A 20740-nucleotide genomic window follows, 5' to 3' on the forward strand; every position below is an offset into this window, starting at 1 on the left:
GAAAGAACAAGTGACTGCCCCGCCAATCTGGTGTGGCGGATGGGACAGGTATTACCTATGTTTTCCTAACTTCACAGATGATAAAAACTAGGGCCCAGGCTGTATGCGGCTTGCCCAAGGTCACATGAATGATGTGTTGGAGAGTAAGAATGGATACTAGTTCTCTAGGACTTGGTCCAGTGACTCACCCTCTCCCCACGATGCCTTTCAGGGATTGAGAAGAATGAAAGCAAAGGCCAGGCGTAGTGGCTTATGCCTGTAATCCAGGCACTTAGGAGACCGAGACAGGCAGATCGCTTGAGATCGGAAGTTCGAGACCAGCCCGGCCAACATGGTGAAATCCTGTCTTTACTAAAAATACGAAAATTAGCTGGGCACAGGCCTGAAGTCCCAGCTACTCAGGAGGCTGAGGCAGGAGAACTGCTAGAACCCGGGAGGCAGAGGTTGCAGTGAATCGAGATCATGCCACTGTACTCCAGTCTGGGTGAGACTTTGTCTCAAAAAAAAAAAAAAAAAGAAAAGAAACAAAGATGACCACAAATCTTTGTGGCCTTGAATGTGACTGCTCTGGGCTGGAGGTGAGACAGCCGAGTGAACACCTTGTATTTGACAGCGACCCCATCCTTTCCCTCCTCACCCTGCTCCCACCCTCACAGCCCCGTTCCTCAGCTCACCTGCTCTAAGTCCCAGTAGCTGGGGATGTCCTCCTCTGAGTCGTACAAGGAGAGTTCAGGGTCCCCTGGAGCCTGGAAGGGAGGAAGTCGGTGCAGAATGAGCTTCAGTGACTGAACAGCAAAGTTGGTGCATGGTGGCAGGAAAAGGGACAGGTGGCTGGCTCTGGCTGGATGCTGCTTCCTGACACATGACTCATCCTCTTGCCCTTTCCCTCACCTGCCTCACAAAAACATCACAGCTGTGGTCTTCCCCTTTATACCAGACAGGTGTGTATCACGGTCTTCCCTCCCCTGTGGGCCGTTAGAGGCAGGGAAAGTTTTACCCAGCTTAGAAAAGCTACTGGCTAGCTGCCTGACCTTGGGGAATTCCTGTCCTCTTGGGAATCTGTTTTCTAATCTGTTAAAGTCTGATAACCAGCCTCACTTTGCTTGCTTTGTCCGTCACCATGCTGTTGAAAAGGTGTGTGTTTATGTGTATGATTTGTATCTGTGAATGTAGTCTATAATATGTAAGTAATATTATATAAAATATAAATTATTTATGTCTGTAACTAATAAAGTATACATATCAACGAGAGTAGCTGAACACGATTAGGGCACTAGCAAATACTGCAGATTCCTCCCAAATCTCCCTCTTTGCTCTGCGGACAAGTTCACAAAGCAGGAAAGCCCGTTGTTTCCCCGGGGTTTCCCTCTAGGCATGGAGGGCAGGAGCCAGCGCCCGGTGTGTTCCTGGGCAGTCTTTCAGCACTTAGAACAGATGGTTTCACCTTCATCAGTCTCTTAAGGCAAAGAGCAAATCGTTGCTCTAGGGCCAGAAAAGCCTTTCTTATGACCCATAGAGGGCGGGGGAGGTTTTTATCCAGGGCTAGGGCACAAACAGAGTCTTGGGAGGCCAAGGGCAGGAGCTGAGCTGGGAGGGCACCCTGAAGGCTGAGAGATGACTGGGGATACCTAGGCAGGGACCCCAAGGGCGTGGGCTTTTTCTGACTCCTCAGCCTTCTGGAGTTTTAGATGCTGTTATTTGTATCCCATTTGTATGTCACTTACTGAGCTAGTAAATTAAATGTCGAAAAGCTGAGATAAAACTCAGACCCAATCTCTTCATCCCTCATCAGCCTGAAATCTCTAAGCTCCAGTAAGTTAAAATGGGTAGGCTTACTCCCCTCCCCTTCCTTCCCCAAAGCCCCCTTTGGAAAGAGATGTGGAGGAGGCAGGGAATGACGGCAGCAGAGTGGGCCTGCTCTTCTATGCTTTGGGTGTTTGTGCAACCAGAAAATGTATATTGATAAAGAATTTTTACAATACACAAAGCGCTTTCAAGTGACACAAAAGATGTAATTATCATTTAACCCTAAAACAAAACAAAAGAAAAATGCAGAGAGGTAGGTAATGTTAGTTGATGGTGCTCCTTCTATAGATAAGGAAACTGAGATTCAGAAAACTGAAATGGCAGACTTGATATTGGAACTTAAACCCTCTCCTGTGTTCTTTCTAATACCTCTTGGTCCTGCTATTTCAGTGCCTTGGAGCCTAGGATTCCCCAGATGCAAGGACCTTACCCTTTGGAAGCTGTGTCCTGGAGTCACATCTCTGGCATTTGCCTGGGCAAAGAGGACTGCATCATGTATGCTGGGAAAGACGTGCTTGCATTCTAGACTCCCATCCTCAAAGACGCCTCCATGGCTAATGTCATTGTACACCTGGGCTAGAAGGAGAAAAGATCACCTTCAGAAAGATAACAGCCATTGTGGATTGGAACTGGGGGTGGGGAAGATGGTGAGACCAGAGCAGGGATGGGAGAGGCCTGAGGTCCGAGCTCTTGCTGTATGTGAGGGCCATGGCACTGGCAGTGCAATATCAGCTCTGGACAGCAGAGGGCGACATGAACTTGAGGATGCTGAACGTTCAACCCAGGGCAGAAGGAAGCAGTTTGATTTAGGGAGTCAGTACTTTGTGGTGATTCGAGTGGAAAAGCCTAAGCCATCCTTGAGGAGGCCACTGCCAGTTCTATCCCCCAAGGACCCATCCTTCCTCTTGTTTTCCCAGACCTTTCCAGCAACTTCCAATGTGTGGCAGAACCATTACTCTTAATCCTAGAGATGGTTTCTTGAGGGGGTGTCCAGTGAGGTTGGGAAGAATCCACTGCTTCTTACTCCAGAGCATATCATAGCAGGTCATTGCCACTGCAGATACTCTCCCTGAGCATGGCCATGTGGAGCTTGGGACCTGCAGCCCTGCTGGAGGGGATCTGACCCAGTGCAGGGAGCTAGGGGTGTATGTATGTGCCCCTTCACATTCTCCTGTGTGTCTGTGTGCACTTGCTCCCACATCTCTGCACTTTGCATACATGCTAATGTAAATGTCTGCTGCTCTGTGGCCACATCCTTGAGGCTGTGTATACGCACCCTTTGGAGGCTGTGTGCCTATAAAACTGCATATTTATACATTCCCTGGGGAATCAGGGTGTTGTGTGCTCTATGCCTATATAGATTCACAGAGTTTCTGATTGGGAGAGGATCCTCAAATCCATCTAGTCAGCCCTCTCATTTTACATAGGTAGAGATAGATCCCTTGGTAGAGAAAGTGACTCGGCCAAGGATACATGGCAAATTAGTTATGGGGTAGATTAGAATCCTAGCTGTCCTTTTGTAACTCCATGACCCCCTTACCCTCACTCTGTCACTAGGGCCCCTAGGATGTTTATGCAATCTGACCAGTCTCTCTTTTTTTTTTGAGATGGAGTCTCGCTCTGTCGCCCAGGCTGTAGTGCAGTGGCTGGATCTCAGCTCATTGCAAGCTCCGCCTCCCGGGTTTATGCCATTCTCCTGCCTCAGCCTCCCGAGTAGCTGGGACTACAAGCGCCTGCCACCTTGCCCGGCTAGTTTTTTGTAGTTTTTAGTAGAGACGGGGTTTCACTGTGTTAGCTAGGATGGTCTCGATCTCCTGACCTCGTGATCCACCCGTCTCGGCCTCCCAAAGTGCTGGGATTACAGGCTTGAGCCACCGCACCCGGCCTTTCACCAGTCTCTTTGGACTTGTACCTGAGCTCTTATGAGCATGCAGCAGCTTGGGGGGGATATCTGGGTGCTCTCATTTCCGAGCTCCTCACTATTCAGACCCCACCAACTGTTCCTACCCCACACTCCTTGCCAGCCTTTCAGTCCCTAAATGTTCTCTTTGTCTTACCGTGGATGTTCACCAAGAAGACCTTCACGCCAATCTTCCCATAGGTGGAGCTCAGCTAGAAGTGTTGGGGTAGGGAGGCAAAAGGAAAGGAATGTTCTGAGTGGGTCTCAAAAGTGATTCACGAAACGTACTTCAGAGGGGAAGCCAAACAAATAAGCAACCCCGAGAGCCCAGCAGCCAAAGACGAAAATAGCAGCAAAGCACACCACTTCTCCCTGGAGTGCTGGCTGACTGCTTCTCTGGGAAAGGGGGCGGAAATGGAGTTTTGCTAATGTGGCAGGCACTTAAAGTCACCATGGCCCCTTCTTGTGGGGCTAGATCTTTTCTTTTCTTCTCTTTTGAGATAGAGTTTCTCTCTGTCACCCAGGCTGGAGTGCAGTGGTGTGATCTTGGCTCACTGCAAACTCCACTTCCTGGCTTCAAGCAATTCTCTGCCTCAGCCTCCCGAGTAGCTGGGACTACAGGCACCTGCCACCACACCTGGATAATTTTTGTATTTTTAGTAGAGACGGGTTTCACCATGTTGGCCAGGCTGCTCTCGAACTCCTGACCTTGACTACCCCCCTTGACCTCCCAAAGTGCTGGGATTACAGGTGTGAGCCACTGCGCCTGGCTGATCTTTTCTTTCAGTAGCTTAGATTCCCAGATTCCTTTGTGGCTTCAGACAGAAGGTGGAGGGGAGGACGGAGGCTCAGGAAATCTAGAGCTTCAGCCAAGGCTGGCCTGGACTCCAGATCCCGGCTAAGGAAGCCAGCTGAGGCCCAAGGCTGGGTATGGGGCCTGCCCTGAGCCTGGTTGATGGTGGCGTCAGTCTGAACACTCTTTGTGCCCATCGTTCCCCTGGCTTGCCTCTATCTGAGTCAGCTCTGAGGTTTGCTGACTCCCACCATTGGTGGTGGCTGCTGGAAAGTTATCAGATAGATACATTCATTCAAGGTGTCCCGTGGGCTGTCTGTTTGGCCTGATGGTGTGGAGCACTGGTGTTATTTCTTTCTGTCTCCTAGGCTGGCCAGCGAGTGAGGGACAAGGGCAGCAGGTCATGAACCAGGCGCCAAACCGGACCCTATTCAAAGACCCTGGGTGGGTTCTTGGTGGCTGAGAGGGACTTGGGATGGTCACTGCTGGGGGTGTTGGGAGCATGGGGGCCTGAAGCTCTGGTAGACCTCTCTAGCCACTCATTGTCCCGGGCCGTCTGGGCCTGCTTTGTGGAGAATGTCCCATCCTGGTAGCATCTGGGGAAAGGAGGGATTCCTAGAAGCCTTCAGCCTCCATGGTGAGCTTCCTCCCTTGGCTTCCTAAAATGAGGGCTCCCAGGAAAGGGAATGTGGAAAACAGAGCAGATGGGCACGGAGCAGGTAGTGCTTGCTGCCCCCGAGAGCTCACCTTGGCCAGGGCCTTGATGCCCATCAAGTCCACAAAGCTGACTCCACTCATGTCCAGGATGAGGGTGTGGAAGGTGACAAAGGGCGGGACGCTGGCCAGAGTGTCACTGGGCTCGCCTGGGGCCTCAGGAGAAGCCGGTGGCTCACTCTGGGCAGCTGAGGAGCTGTCGGGGCTGAAGGTGATGTAGGACACACTGGTGCCGTTAGCCTGCGTCTGGTTGTTGTTGGGGTCAGTGGGGGACGCGTTCTCAAAGTCCTGCTGCAGCTCCTGCAGGGAGACAGTCTGGAGGGGTGGAGATGGTGGGCACAGTCAGGGATCGCCAGACTGAGCCAGACCTTGCTATGGCTGAAGCAGGGGCATGGAGGGTGTAGGTGGAGGGGAATAACTCTCCTCGGTGATGGTGAACACAGACCCTGAAAGCTCCACCAGAGAGGCCTCTCCCAAAGTCCCTTCTTAGGCAGGGCCTGCAAACTTGGTCTCCTACAACCCAGACAAAGTGAGAGGACCCAAGCAAGAGAGGCACTGAAGCCTCAGCCCACTCTGTCCGGGAGAAAGCCCCTCCGAGGACACTGAGCTCCTTTATTTCTTAAGACAGAGTCTCCCTCTGTTGCCCAGGCTGGAGTGCAGTGGCACTATCTCAGCTCACTGCAACCTCTGCCTCCCGGGTTCAAGTGATTCTCGTGCCTCAGCCTCCCGAATAACTGGGATTACAGGTGCCCACCACCACGCCTGGCTAATTTTTGTGTATTTTTAGTAGAGACAGGGTTTTGCCATGTTGGGCAGGTTGGTCTCAAACTCCTGACCTCAAGTGATTCTCCCACCTCGGCCTCCCAAAGTGCTGGGATTACAAGGATTACTCCCATGCCCCCCACCCCCCAGGCCTTGCTAGCCCTGGGCTGCTTAGATTCCCCAGGAAATTCACTGCTGCTTCCCCTCTGGGTTGTTCAAAAGTCCATGGGCCATATCCTATCTGAGCCAGAAAATGGAGAAGGGCCGTGGGGTTCAGTGGCTTCCCTGGGAGATGGTGGCACCTCATCCAAGAAGAAAAATGCCCAGGCTGGGTGCAGTGGCTTAGGTCTGTAATCCCAGCACTTTGGTAGACTGAGATAGGTGAATCACCTGAGGTCAGGAGTTTGACACCAGCCTGGCCAACATGGTGAAACCCCGTCTCTACCAAAAATACAAAAATTAGCCGGGCGTGGTGGCACCTGTAATCCCAGCTACTTGGGAGGCTAAGGCAGGAGAATTGCTTGAAACCCAGAGGTGGAGGTTGCAGTGAGCCAAGATCACGCCATTGCACTCAAGCCTGTGTGACAGGAGCAAAACTCCGTCTCTAAAAAAAAAAAAAGGAAAGAAAAGAAGAAGAAAAATGCCCAGCAGCCACCAGGCAGTGTTCCCAGAGACTTTCTGTCTTTGTCTGTCAGGGTGCAAAGTGTGGTCCCCGGGGTACCATGAATAACAGGAGGCAATATCAGAATGGGCAGGGGAGCAGGGCACGGGGGCTGCTTCTGGCCTCTGTTCACCTTGGTTTTCATGAATAGAGACCTCCTCTGTTGCGTGGGCCTCATTCTCCGCTTCTCCTGCTTCTTGAGGTATTTTTGCTTGGCTAGCAATACTTTCTGGGGGTCCATGCCTGTCTGTAGGGAGAGAGCCAATAGCAATCTTGACCTCCATCCTCTATGGGAGTGACCTGTTTTCAGCTCCCACCGCCCTTCTGCTTCTATCTTCTGGCCACTCTCTGTCCAGAGGCTCTGTTCCCCAGGCACTGAGCCTTACCTTGGCAATGACTTTTTGCCTGAAGATCTCTGAGTTGGCAAAGTAGAGAGGAGAGCAGTAAGTGATGATTTTAATCCCCTGGATATCCTGGGCCTGTGACAGGGAGACTGAGCTCAAGTTGCAGAAATGTCTTTATTGGCTTTAAAAAACAACCTCTTCTGGGGGTGGTGCAGAGCAAAAGAAAGAGGTCATAAGCTTGAATTACCTACCCTGTTGTAGGTCTTGGGATTCACATAAATGTCTGTGTCCATGACCTGGGCCAGTGCATAGCCATTTCGACTGGATGAAGAAGGAAGAGAAAAACATAAGAGAATGCTCATGGCCCATGGGCCTGGAAGGGTGCTCCTGCTGGAGCGGGGGCAGAGCCAAGGTAGGATGGGGTCCTGTCCTCACCCCCGGACTTGCTGTGTCTGTCTTTCTGCACTGGAGACACATGTCTGGTGGCCTGTGGCCTCCTATAACTAGGAGGATGACACGCAGGCCCTTGACATAGCTTCCAGACCAGAGGGCAGGGGAGAGAAGTGGTGGGAGCACACAAGGTGACAAGCTTCAGTCGCCCTGAAGTCATCACTTCCTTGTTCTGAGTTCTCAAGAAGAGAAGATAGATTCCCCCAACATTCAGCATCCTCCCTGCCTTGGCCAGGACCCTTTCTCTGTGATACTCCCAGTGTGTAGAACACAGCTTCTGTCTTCTACCCTGGCACTCTCCTGGGGTGGGGTCCCATTTGGTTTGGGGTTCTGGCAGTGTCTTTGGAAGGATGTTGAATCTCACCACCTGCTCTTGCCCTCCTTTCTCTGCCACCGCCTTCTCCCCAGCCATCCCCAGCAAGACTATGCTGGCTTCCTCTGGGTTTTTCAGGATATGGGAAGTCAAACAGCCCAGCCTGTGCCCACAGTCCTGGCTGGGTTGGGCTCTCCTTGGGCCTGGCAGCAACTCCCATGCCAGGCCCAGAGGTGGAAGTTGCAGCGGACTAAGCCAGGCTGTGGCACGGTAGCCTTCCGAGGGCTGGCCCAGGGACCCGACTATGGGACTGGGAGGGCGGAAGCTCTTACTTACAACTGAGTCTGGAAGACTACGACCAGGACGGAGAAGGCGACACCCACTGCCACACCATAGGGCAGGCTGAGGAAGAAGGAGGAGAGGAAGCTCACTACCCAGATGCACTGTAAAAAGAGAGATGTCAAAAGCAGACCTGGGGAAAACACGACCTCTTTCAGGAAGTCTTCCTGGATTAGCCAAGGCCATTCTCTGCTAGCAAAACCTCAGAGCGTCTCTTCTCTTTTTTTTTAAATTGCATTTTTGCAATATTTTATGTATTTGTGCTTCAGTTACACTTTCCTATTTCCCTTAGATTGACTGTGGTTGCCTGATCTTGTCTGTGTTTTTAACAGAAGCCCCAGCACACAGGGAGGCAGCATCTATGAGAGCATACATCTGGGTTGAACCCAGATCTACTTGGGTTCAAAATGTGTGTGTGTGTTTGTTTTTGGAGTCAGAGGGTCTTTCTCTGTTGCTCAGGCTGTAGTGCAGTGGCAAGATCAGCTCACTGCAGCCTCAAACTCGTGAACCCAAGTCGTGCTCCCGCCTTACCTTCCTGAGTAGTTAGGACTATAGGCACGTGCCACCATACCCAGCTAACTTGTTATTTTTCTAGAGATGGCTCTTGCTATGCTGCCCAAGCTGACCTTGAACTCCTTACCTCAAGCAATTCTCCTGCCTCAGCCTCCTAAAGTGCTAGATTCCAGGTGTAAGTCACTGCACCCAGCCCAAAGTTTTGTTCTTTAATGGCTATGTGAAACAAAAGGAGAATAATAACGCCTACCTTATGAAAGGGTTCAAAAGTTAGGGAAAGTGATGGTCCTAGCCTAGTGATGGATGCTCAGTGGGTGATCAATAAATGTGAGTTCCCTCTCTCTGTCTAATAGCAAGCTGCGTGGGCCCTGGCAGGAGCTCAGTAGTGCTTTCTGATCGACTGGGGGCCTCGTTGTTTGTGGGTGGGGGGCAACATTGGGTGAAGTTTTGATAGTTGCCCCCTATAGATTTTAAGACCCACAAATTCCTCTAAAGGAAATAAATCTTCCCAGATTGCTGTAGAGAATTGCTGTGAAGATCAACTGAAAACACAAGCCGCCATATGAACCTAAGGAAATACTGCCGTAGCAGGGCTTGTTGGGCTATGGTCAAAGCAGATCCTTGGGCTGGGAACTGAGGTATAATTTTTCTCCCTGTCCTCATCACTCTCTCTCTCTGGGTGACCACAGATGAGCCACTCACTTCTCTGGCTTTAAGGATTTTCTTCCCTGCCTTAGATGGGTGAGCCTCCCTTCCCTATGAGACAGGACAGCCTGGAGGTCTGGAGTCCAAGACTTGGAGTTTTAATCCAGACTCTACCACTTCCTACCTATGATGATTTACTTAACCATTCTGAGCCTTGGTTTCATCATCGTTAAGAAAGGTTAGTAAATCCTCTCCTATAGGTTATGATGGGGCTTGAAATGGAGAGAATGCAGCGTCGTCAATGTACACTGGCCTTCGTGACTATGCCCAGAGGAAGATGCGGTGGAGTGTGTGACTAATCATAACAATAAGTCATGTTTGCAGAATGTTTGTGCACATGTGGTGTTTTGCCACTGTGATCTCATTTAATCCTCGGAACCAGCGTTTGACGCAACCGTGACTGCATGATCTCACTCCCATTTACAGATGAGGAAATAGAACCCCAGGGAAGTCTAGTAACTTCCTGAAGGTTTTGGTCCTTTGGTTTATGTTCTAGGGTTTGTTTTTTTTTTTAAATAAAAACTATTTCCTTTTGCTTTTTTGGAGCTATATGTCATAAAGTAGTCATAGATAAGATTTACTGAGTATAAAATACAATGTAGACAACATGTTTACTTGTATTACCTTGCTTCTTCTTCATAGAAAACCCTGGGAGGCAGGGAGTATAAAATAACCATTTCCCCGATTAAGACGCCAAACTTGGAAAGGTTGGGGGCTTGCTATTGGCCACGGAGCCAGCAGATGGCTGAGTGAGGGTCTGGACATAGGATGTTTCACTTCAAAACTTGGACTTTTAACCACTCAGCTATGCTAATTAGGAAGCAGCAGACTAGAGAGTTCATTGGTAGGACAGGGCTAACTGACAGGGCTGTGGGGTTGGAGGAGACGGCAGGGGCATGGCCGGTACCCAGAGGCTGCCCGATACTTACACAGTCCAACTTGCTCTTCCTCCACAGGTAGTAGGGGTCAGTGAGTTGCTTGAGGGAGTTCTTGAGATTGACAGCGATCAGGGCTCCTAGCACAGACTAGAGAAGCAGAACATTGCTCCAGGCCCCCAGGGTTTCCCCTTCTTTTTGCCCTCCTGCGCATACCCGACCCCGAAGCCTGGCAGGACAGAGATGGAGTTCTGGAACACCTCCCCTGGCTGATCCCCCAAATCTTTGCATTCGACCTTAGGTGTGGAAAGTGCTGGTGTTAGAGCCATGGGGTCCTTCCTGGCTCCATCCTTGCCCTATCTCTCTTCCCTCATCCCTAAATGATACATGCCTAGAGCCCTCCTAGCTGGGCTATGTGAGAGCCCGGTACTCATGGGTAGGTGCAAATGCTGCCTAGGGATTAGACTCTGAGGCCAGAAGGCTGGAGTTTGGGACCAGCCCTGCACTGTGAGCTGCCTCACTACGGACAAGGTTACTTAGACTTTCAGACTCAGTTTCCTTCACCTATAAAATGGGGAGGATAAAACCTGCATTGTCTGCCTCACAGGTTGTGGTTGAGACTAAGTATGACAACGGTGGCACTTTGTAGTCTGTGAAGTGCCACATAACTCTCAGGGATTGCTCTTATTGGAGTCTCTCGCTGTCCTCTGCTCGATGGTTGGGCTCTTACCTTGGGGAGAGGATACAGATAGGTCCCCAGGACCAGCATGGTGATCATCACCACCAGAGACACACACAGGCTTGCCACCTATTCCAAGAAAGAGTTGGGGATAGAGGATAGGTGTGAATTTTTTGCACTTGATTTATTTCCAATCCATGGCTTTGGTGGAGTGGAGACTAAGAAGGGAAGAAGGGGGTTGGAGAAGAGCTGGCCTGGCTTGCAGTGCCCAGGCTTCTCTGGGGCAACCGTTCTGTTGCCACCTCCCCGCCACTCCCCTAGAACAAGGCTCACCTGAGATTTTCCTCCAGCTCCATCCACAGCCAGAGTGACGGAAAGCGCACAGCAAATGACATGAATTTTAAAGAAGGAGCCAAAGAAGTTGCTGCAGCCCAGGGCGATCATCTCCTGTCAGGAGGGGACAGGATTAGAAGCCAGTGTGGGGCTGGGGGGCACAGGGACCAAGTGCAGTCAGGCATGCAAGCTGGATTGTGGGACTAGGACCTGAGAGTGACCCTGTGACTATAAAGTCACACATTCCCAGTCAAGAGAACGTCAGCCTCTTGGGATCAGAGGAACCCCTATCCCCCACACTCAAGGCAGCCTGCCTCATCTCAGCCCAATGAGCACCCCACCCAAGATACCTCATGCCAGGCCTGAGTTGACCCGTCCTGCCCAGTCCTGCCGGGGGTGGCTGGAGCTACCTGGTTCGAATCCACGTCGTAGCCGTGCTTGTTGGCCAGGGTCCGGCCCATAGCCAGGTTGATGACGTAGCCCACAATGGCTAGGGAGAAGGCTGTGCCTATCATGTCCTTCCACTGCGAGACCACAGGTGACACCGGAGTGGGGAACCTGCCCAGGAGCCCGGAAGGAGGCAGAGCCCAGGGGTGTGAGTAGGGAGGGCAGCCAAGTCCTTCACCAGCCCACAAGGACCAGCCAGGCCCCCATGGTGTGCCGGAATCTTTGCCTAAGTTATCCCATGCAGTCTGAATCCTCAGCACCACCCCATAGGGTAGAGACCATCACTCCTGTTTTACAAAGGAGGAACTGAGGCTTAGAGAACCGACTTGCCCAAGGTCCCTGGGCCAGTACATGGTAGGGCCTCGTTTGTTAACTCCCAGATTCTGAACCCTGCATGCTCATGAGTCCACAGACCCCTAGACCTTTGGTGCTGTGTGGCCTTCCCTCCCGTGCCTGCTCCAACCCTGCAGGACAAGCATCGCCCCTCTCTTCCCAGGGCCCAGCATGGTGCCTGGCACTGAGTGGATGCTTCATGAATCTGGTTGAACCTAACAGCTCCCTTTCTGCACGGACAAAGAACCAATGCATTACAGCAAGGCAAAGAGCCAGCAAGGGCTGATCAGAGAGGCTTTGTTTAACAGCATCAGTTGAATGAGATTTATAAGGAGGGTGTGGCAGTTAAGACTCATTTTGCATAAAATAGCCTACATTGGCTGGTTGTGTGGCCCTTCTTAGGAAACAGTAATAGTAATAATTGAGACTTGGCCAGTGTCATACAGTTTCGACAGCACTTTCACAGAGTTCATCTTGTCTCCCTCTCCGAGCTCAGGCCTGAGTGGGGCATGTGGTGGGGTGGGCCAGGCTTCTGGCCACCTGGACTCACCCGTGTTGGATTTCTCCCACAATCTGCATGTGATACTTTTTGGGCATCTTATAGCCCCCGGAGATAGCTGTTGCCACCACCACCTGCAAACCCCAGAGTGGAGAATGGGGATTAGCCCTAAGTTGGGGCCAGGGCAGGGGTCTCTCTCAAGTCTCCCTTTTCTCTGGGGACCCTGAATCCCACTCCCCTGCCTCGTTAGGGGGAATTATTAGAGCAGTAGAAAGAGAGGAAACGCCACATACGGCGGATGGGATGGATTCACATCTGATTTCCTGTCCCACTGACTGCCAGTGAGGGGGATGGGGTAAGGAAGGGTAGCGGCTTCCTCATCTCACAGCCTGGCCCCCCAACATCCCAGCTCTGGACACGATCCTTACCACAATCATCTCTGTAGGGATGGGGAAGCGGATCTTGTGCATGTAGCGAGCATTGAGCTCCTTCACCAGCACCAGGAAGGCACCGCTGATGAGGGCGAAGATGAGCGAGGCGATGTTGGTGTGGGGGAGGTTTTTGCAAATGTCAATGAAGGTCTGGGGGAAAGAGCATCATGCTCACAGGCTCCCACCCCTTCTTCCCATACTACCCCACCTTTGGGTGTCTGACCCAGGGAAGGGATGCCATCAAAGGCACACCAAGACAGAATTAAAACCCAGATCAGAACACTGTCCCCTCACCCACTGCCCTTTTCCAAAAGGCACATGGGGAACTCGTGCTAGAAAAGGAATGCTTTCTTCTTCTTTAGAAGAGTTTGAGCTAACGAAGGAGGGATGGAGATTAGATATAAGGAAGGACTTTCCAGGCAGGGAGGGGTTGAGGCAGTAGAATGGGGAACTGGCAGAGAGTATACAGCTCTTTTCTGCAGTGATTAACTACCAAGAACCTCAAGGTCATGACTTTGACCCTCCCAAGACAGAAACCCCCTCAGAATCCTCTCTGAACAACAGCTAAGCCAGCCCTCGCAATGAGGAGCTCACAACTTCTTAAAACAGTACAGCCTCCTCATGTGTCTGCTGGAGCCTTGCCCCATTGGCAGGGGTGCATCCCCAGACTCACAAAGACGATGGACCCCGGGCCTGCGTAGGAGGGGATGGTCAGTCCGAAGATGTACTTGAGCACTGAAATCAGGATCTGCAGGCCGGCGGCTGTCATGAAGCCCCGGATGAAGGATTCGGAGAGGTAGATGGCCACAAAGCCAAACTGCATGAAGCCCAGGCCTATCTGAGAGGAGGAAAAGGGTGGTTTGGCGGGGGAGACCCATGTGGTTCAGCAGTTCCAACAACCCGCCCCACCCACACCTAGGTCTGGAGCTCTGTGCAGTCCTAGGATAGCAGTAGCTTGAGGGAAATGGGCCATCTGTGACCTTCACCTGCCCTTCACTGTGCTTTACATGCCTGCCATTAGACCTTCAGTTCCTTTAGAGCATGGGCCTTTTTGTTACATCACCTCTCCGGCCTTGGCTTTCTTATCTGTAAAATAAGTCTGGTCCTCCCCCAGTGTTTTCTCTCTCAGTAAATGACACCATCATTAACCTGGTTGCCCAACCAAAAACTTGAGAGTCATCCTCCCTTACCTCCCACATCCAATCTATCACCAAGCTTCTGGTAAAATGTTCTTTTCAAGTCCAGCCCCATCTCTTTCTCTACGTGGTCTTGGCCTGCATTACTCCCGCCTGGGCCTCTGCAGAGTCTCCCAACAGGTTCCCTGCCTTGATTCTAATCCACCTCCCACTCTTCGTTCTCTGTGTAGCCGAAATGATCCTTATAAACTGCTAATCAGACCCAAAGCCGCTGTTTAGAGGACAGAGCCCAGATTTCATTGTCTGGCTCCTGCCTACTTTTCCATCCTCTTCTGGGGCCCTCTACCCTCCAGCCACACCAACCTCCTTGCTTTCCCTGGGCAGATCACACTCTCTCAGGCCTCAGTGTTTTTAGGCACTGTTCCCTCTGCCTGGACCATCCTCTGTATATCTTGTTCCTGGTTAGCTTCTCATCCTTTAAGACAGGTGGAGTGTCACCTCCTCTTTGAGGTCCTCCGTGACTCTCTGCTCTGTGTTCCTACAGTTCTTTGTACATAGCTCTACTTTGCTGCTTATCTCACTGCATACAAATTTATCTGTTGACATGGCTCCTTCCTCTGCTGCGCTGTGAGCAACTTGTGAATTGGACCTCTTTCTTACTTATCTTTGTATCCCAGGGTTTAGCCTAGTTCTTGGCAAAAAACTGAATAAATGAGTGAATGGAAAGGTACTCTCTGGGACTGCGTTTTGCTCTTGCATTCTGTCATGTTGTGCTTCCCTTCATAAAACCTAGCAGAATCCTTTGCAACCCTTTGTGGAAGCTCAATTTATGTTGTGCAACTGCTGCTGTGGCTTGGAGCAGAGGAGGCTGGAGCAGGGTGAGGGATGTTAGAGAAACGTAGCAGTCGGCAAGACTGCGCTGGCAGAGAGTTGGGTTTCTCCACAGGATAATGGAGAGAGGCTGTGAGTCTTTTAGATAGTTTTAAAGCTCAGGACAGTTTTACCAGGTGCAGCTGTTGTTTTTTTGCATGGCCCTGCTAGATGCAGGTGAGGAGACACTGTTAATTTTCAAGGTTCACTTTAGCCCTGGGATGGGCAGGAGGGAGGAGGTAGAGCCCCAAATTAGATTTTTTTTTTTTTTTTGAGACGGAGTCTCGCTCTGTCACCCAGGCTGAAGTGCAGTGGTGTGATCTCGGCTCACTGCAACCTCTGCCTCCCGGATTCAAGTGATTCTCCTGCCTCAGCCTCCTGAGTAGCTGGGATTACAGGCGCACATCACCAAGCCTGGCTTATTTTTGTATATTTAGTAGAGATGGGGTTTCATCATGTTGGTCAAGCTGGTCTCAAACACCTGACCTCAAGTGATCCACCCACCTCAGCCTCCCAAAGTGCTGGGATTACAGGCATGAGCCTCCACGCTCAGCTCCCTAAATCAGATTTAGCATCAAAGCTAAGGCTTTGAGGCAGGGGCAGGGTGGTCTGATGCCTTCCTAGCAGGGTTGGGGGCTGCCCCCTCACCTGGATGATGGCAGTGAGGCAGGCTAGCGTAGCTGACACATGCAGCCTCTCTGCCTCCATGGCTGCTGTGTCCACATAGCTCTCATTGGTGGCATTGTTGAAGACCTGGAATTTCGACTCTGGGGCCAGCTGCAGACAGATGTTACCCACCAGGATGCTGATAACGGCAAAGGTACCTGTGGTGCCCCACCCAGCCAGCAAAAATCAGAGGTTTGGACCACACCCATGGAAACCAGAAAGGGGCCCAGGAACGCTTCCCGACCCCCAGGGGGATGGATCCCTGCACCTCCAAGGCTCTTCTCCATCATAATAAAAACAACCACTCACTCTAACCATGATTTATGCTTTTTAAGGTGCTTTCACCTCAACGGTCAATATTGTCTTATCAGACACGTGAAGAAATGACTCAGAAATAAGAAATACAAGCAGAGCCTGAACCAGAAACCAGCGCTTGTGACCAGGCTTTTCTCCATCTCACTTAGCACCAGAGAAGTACAAATGTCCCTGTAGTGGCCGGCTGGGACCAGCCAGGGAGTTAGATGGTGATTTCTCACATCTGTTTAAGCATGGTATAGCATATGGTATATCTTGTTCTGCCAAGTCTTCCTCTCATTCCTGGGAGGAAGATGGAACAGGTAATGCTAACTGAACTCAAAGAGGCTCAGTGGTTTCTCCAAGGTCACCGAGGACCTGGGACTGACATTCACAGCGACCATTCCCCTAGGACTGACCACAACAATTCTAGGAGAATGCAGATGGAAAGTCTCCCGAGCCCCCTTTGCCACACCTCCCATCCTTGTGGTCTGGGTCATCCTGCCTGCCCAGACGGGAGAGGCCTTACCTGGCACCATCTGGTGCACTCCCCCCAGGAAGAAGTAGGTCAGGAGGGGGAAGAAGGAGGAGTAGAGGCCATTGACTGCAGGAAGGTTGGCCAGCAGAGCAAATGCCATGCCTGCAGAGGACGAGATTGAAGCTCAGCAGCACAACTGACTTATGGGGACCACAGAAGGATGGAGTGGGGATGAGGAGAGGAATGGTGGGGAAGTGGCAATCCAGGCCTGGCTGAGGGGCCCCTTCACCTTGTGGGACCTGGATGGATCCCCCGCTGAGTCCACCAAGCAGGTCGGGAACGATGTAGTCTTTAATCTTGTACTTGGGGAGCCAGGAGAGCACAGGTAGCAACCCAAACACCACAGCTTTGATCTTGGCTGAGGAACATCTGGAGGGGAAAGGGGAAAATTTCCAGTTGGCTCTGCATGGCTTGGACATTCCATGTTGGAGAGGGATTATCATATCCTGCTCATTTCATTCATTGGTTCGTTCAAAATTCACTGAACTGTGTGCCAGGGATACTGAGAAGAAAAGGCAGGAACTTTTTAAGAGCTCGTCAACTTGCCCTGGGCATTAGCTGGAGGTCTTCTGACTGCCAGCTCCTTACCTGGGGAGTTTACAAGACTTGGCTTAAAGGTATGGGTGTTGTGGTGGCTCAGTCTTCAGAGGTATCAGATCCATCTCCTGGCTCAGATGGCTTTTCTCTGGGAAAGGCTCCTCCGAGTGCTGTCTGTCTGATTCCAGGCCTGGGTACCTGTACCTTGGCTCTTGCTGCTGTGTGTGCATCCTGTGCGTGCGTTCCTTGCTTTTTGTCTGTCTCTCCCACTGGGCAGCAAACCCCACCACGCATGGCAAAAGTCTAGCTCTCCTGTTCATCTTTGTACACCTTGAGCCTTGCACAGGGGCACTTAGTAAATATTTGTTGAATAAATGAATGAGTGAATACATCTGAGTGGGGTCTGCCTGCTGCCATTTTTCTTAGAACTTCCTTGAAAAGGAAGGCTCTATTGTTCCTGCAGGGTGAACTCTGCTGACTCACTATCCTGTATGTGTGGTAACTCCAATACCAGAGTTCTTTCTCCTGTGAATTCACTGGGCAGCAGAGGAGGGAATAATTCATTGGTCAACGCAGGGTGGGGAGAGTTGATCCCTTCCCTGTTTGTTGAACACCTCAAGGTCCTTTCATAGAAACCCAGGAGCGGTAGGAACAAGGGCTTACAAACTCAAGGGTGACAGCCGGTGGATTGATGACTGGAAGTGGGTGAGGGGCATTTGCTTTCCTTCTCCCAGCTGAGGGAACTCAAATACTTAGGGCCCATCTGGTGACTCACTGGCCTGCTCTGATGAGGCTTCTTTTCCTGCCCAGCACCAAATCCTGCTCTTTGCTGTTGTTCAACAATAGATTACCTGACACTTGGTCCCCTGGATGTCACCCAAGACTGAAACCAACAAAGACAATGCTTTGCACCTTGGAAAGTCTGGGCAGATTTTCTTTTCCAACTAACACTCCATGAAACAGCATCATCATCAATATCCTACCCCCTGTCCCTTCTGGGGCTCATGGGTGCCTCTGCCATTCCTGGGATGCTGGAATGGGAGGTAGACGGGGGATAAATTGCTTAATGCAACCCTAAAGCCTTGCTCCAAGAGAGAACCAGCCCTGCAGGGGCTCCATCAGGTCTGCTTGTGGCAGAGAAAGCCGGACTTATGAATAGAGAGCTGGCTAGGGAAAGAAAAGCAACTCATTTGAGGGCTAGTCCATGCCCAACCTTACTTGCAAGTCTGCTGTATGTTGGGCAAAGCAATCTGAAGCTTGAAAGAAGAACTGGACACAGAGGCTGAGAGGGATTAGCTTTCTAGACATTCATTCATTCATTCATGAAACAAATATTTATTTGTGCACCTTCTCTATGCCAGACACTGTTCAAGGCTCTCATGCCAGCATCATGGGAATTGTTAGTTTGCTATATCCCTTTACAGCTTTCATTATCCAATCTTTTAGCAGATCTTCTCATCCTCGGACTTTGTGCCCTAAAGTCTTTGGGCACAGAGACTGGCAGAGACCACCTGTCTGAGGAGCACAGCTGTGAGGACAGACTAACTGGGCAGAAATGGAGCCTCCCAAGAGAAACAGGGTTGGGCTGGGGCTTTTAGTAAAAACTCAAGTGGGTGATTCCCCTGGCCTGAACCAGTTCCACCTGCGTCTCCACTTCAGCCATTACCAGTGACCTCAATCCAGGTAACTGAATCAGCCATCTCCCCAGGGGAGTGAGGGAGAGTGAGCCGGCCTATAGCTAGGCTGGAGGAGGTCTGCCAGGAGTCTGGGAAGGGGGAGGGTGACATCCGCAGCCCCAGCGTGTGGGTATGGATCACCTTGTGTAGCGTCTCCTTAGGGACAAGGTTTCATACCCACCATCGCATTTCCAGGGAGCTAAGAATGGAAAGAGCCTGGGTGCTGGTAGGACTACACCCTGGTAGGTCCCCTCAGGAAAGTCCAGAAATTTAGGGCCTCCTTTTGGCATTCCCTGGACCAAGTGGAGGAAGGAACATCCGGGAGGGAAAGGACAAGGGCTTGGGGTGATGGTAACTTCAAGTATTTTTTGTAAGGAGGGAGCAGGGCATGGATTAAGGACTCTGATGCTCCCCACTCCTCCCTAATGTAGCATGCTCATCTACTTTGCCTTAACAAACCCAGAGAGACTCGGGTGGATTGAGAATGTGGGAGATGCCATGCAGGGGTTTGGGGATGCCCTACAACCCTTCTAGATGGTTCTTGCTCCAGCTCCCCATCCTCCCTGGGGGTCTCAGTACAGATGAGGTTGTAGGATCTTAAATTCATCATTCAGAACCTCGCTTCCCCAGGGCTTCCCTTAACCGCATCTTAGTGATACCGGTGCAGAAGCTGTGTCCTGGTGCAGAAAGGATTTTGGTGGGGAGCAGAGGAGGCAGGAGTTTGGGTTCTGGACCAGTTACCTGAAGGTATTGCGAAGTTTCTCTCCCACTGGGTATGTCCGGTCCTTCTTCTCAAACTCATCGTCGAAGAGGGTGAGAGAGTATGCGGCTCTGTCTACCACGTAGCGGGGCCTGGGCTGGCTCATATCTGGGGCATTTACAAGCTTTGGGAGAAGCAAAGGAGGGGAGAGTGAGGGAACATCCCTCTCCAGTGCCAGCCCAGGCCTTCTCTCTCTAGTCCTCGCAGCAGCCGAGTTTTATTCTGGCCTTCCCCGCCCCGATAAAGCAAGGTGCCTCCCTTCCCTCTGTCAAGTTTTTCCGTCAGACTCCCTTCTTGCAGTGGCCTTCCTTCCCAGGCACTGATGATGCATACACTCGCCCTGGCTGTTTTGCTTGGCTCTCAGCACATGGCTGGGACTCCACACCTGTGACGTCACCATCACCCCCACCGAGCACCAGGCAAAGGGGAGGTAGAAGTACGAGGGCAGGAGTCCCCACTTGATTCACCATGTGGACCCTACTCTCCCCTGACCTCTGGTGTCCCCACAAGCCATACTCCCTCCCCAGACCTCAGTTTCCCTGGCAGAAAGGTTCCTACCATGCAGCCAGTCAGTTTGGAAGAAACAGAAAACAGCTTGCCTGGAGGCAAGGGGATAGCTGAGATGACCTCAGGAGGACCCTTCTTGGATAAGACACCTAGAACTTCACCAACAGGTTTCCCAGGGGGAAAATGGTGAGTGTGGGGAAACCAGGATGGTCCACCTGCCGGATCTCTCCCACGGCTTCCTGTGCCTAACCTTTCCCCCACCCTTTTGTACTGCCGCTCCTCTCCTCCTCACTTTTGCGCAACCTCGCCGACGTTCCAGGAGCTGAGTTGGGCAGAGCCGAGTGCCAGGGCCCCTGAGGAGTTCCCTGTAGGAACCTTTCCCCCTCCCTCTTCCAATTACTGGGCCTCCCAGCTCCCCTCTACCTCCCAGAGCTGGGAGAAGTCGCTCAGAGGACCACAGAGAAAGGACAGAGAAGAAAGAGACAGGGCAGGCTTAGAGTGAGGATTTGTATCTGGGAGGTGGGGAGTGTGGGGTGGCTGTGGCCAGTTTGGCAAAAGATTTGAGATGGGGTTGAAAGTGAGTAACTACTTGGGGGCTGGAGATACCCCCAACTTTCCAGAGGAGAGCCTGGGTGAGAGGGGAGGTTGTCAGAGGGGAGCAGGTTGCCTAATGCCTTTTGTGGAAGGGTCCAGGAGCTTGGGCTAGTCTTGCTTTTATTGAGGAGGTAGAATGGGCAACATTATTTTTTGAACCTCAGATTCTGTATCGGTAAAATGAGGGTAACAGACATATCTCACAGGGTTGTTGTGAAGATCAAATGAGTTAATGGGGAAGAAAGACTTGTGTAAAATGTAAAGT

The 20740-nt window shown here is 51.4% G+C and overlaps 1 protein-coding gene and 1 long non-coding RNA gene across 2 annotated transcripts in view; one reads left to right on the forward strand and one right to left on the reverse strand.

Moving 5' to 3' along the window:
• Positions 1-20740, reverse strand: part of SLC26A9 (solute carrier family 26 member 9) — a 30645-nt gene that overhangs the window by 3548 nt on the left and 6357 nt on the right. The window contains exons 2-20 of the mRNA XM_033196892.1: positions 19356-19498; positions 16631-16770; positions 16393-16503; positions 15552-15727; positions 13571-13735; positions 12895-13047; positions 12518-12600; positions 11598-11745; positions 11188-11301; positions 10906-10983; positions 10230-10325; positions 8080-8186; positions 7232-7301; positions 7023-7115; positions 6770-6883; positions 5247-5528; positions 3864-3918; positions 2237-2382; positions 675-746 (exon numbers count right to left, since the gene is read on the reverse strand). Of these exons, the coding sequence (XP_033052783.1) occupies positions 675-746; positions 2237-2382; positions 3864-3918; positions 5247-5528; positions 6770-6883; positions 7023-7115; positions 7232-7301; positions 8080-8186; positions 10230-10325; positions 10906-10983; positions 11188-11301; positions 11598-11745; positions 12518-12600; positions 12895-13047; positions 13571-13735; positions 15552-15727; positions 16393-16503; positions 16631-16770; positions 19356-19480 (2328 nt within the window). The 5' untranslated portion in view covers positions 19481-19498. The remainder of the gene's footprint in view (positions 1-674; positions 747-2236; positions 2383-3863; positions 3919-5246; positions 5529-6769; positions 6884-7022; positions 7116-7231; positions 7302-8079; positions 8187-10229; positions 10326-10905; positions 10984-11187; positions 11302-11597; positions 11746-12517; positions 12601-12894; positions 13048-13570; positions 13736-15551; positions 15728-16392; positions 16504-16630; positions 16771-19355; positions 19499-20740) is intronic.
• The window catches only part of LOC117074940, a 43857-nt gene continuing 41904 nt past the window's right edge, over positions 18788-20740 (forward strand). Inside the window, exons 1-2 of the long non-coding RNA XR_004433783.1 lie at positions 18788-18856; positions 19268-19427. This is a non-coding gene — a long non-coding RNA (uncharacterized LOC117074940). The remainder of the gene's footprint in view (positions 18857-19267; positions 19428-20740) is intronic.

Source organism: Trachypithecus francoisi, unplaced genomic scaffold, assembly GCF_009764315.1.
Source record: "Trachypithecus francoisi isolate TF-2019V2 unplaced genomic scaffold, Tfra_2.0 Lachesis_group5, whole genome shotgun sequence".
In the NCBI taxonomy this organism is placed as follows: Eukaryota; Metazoa; Chordata; class Mammalia; order Primates; family Cercopithecidae; genus Trachypithecus; species Trachypithecus francoisi.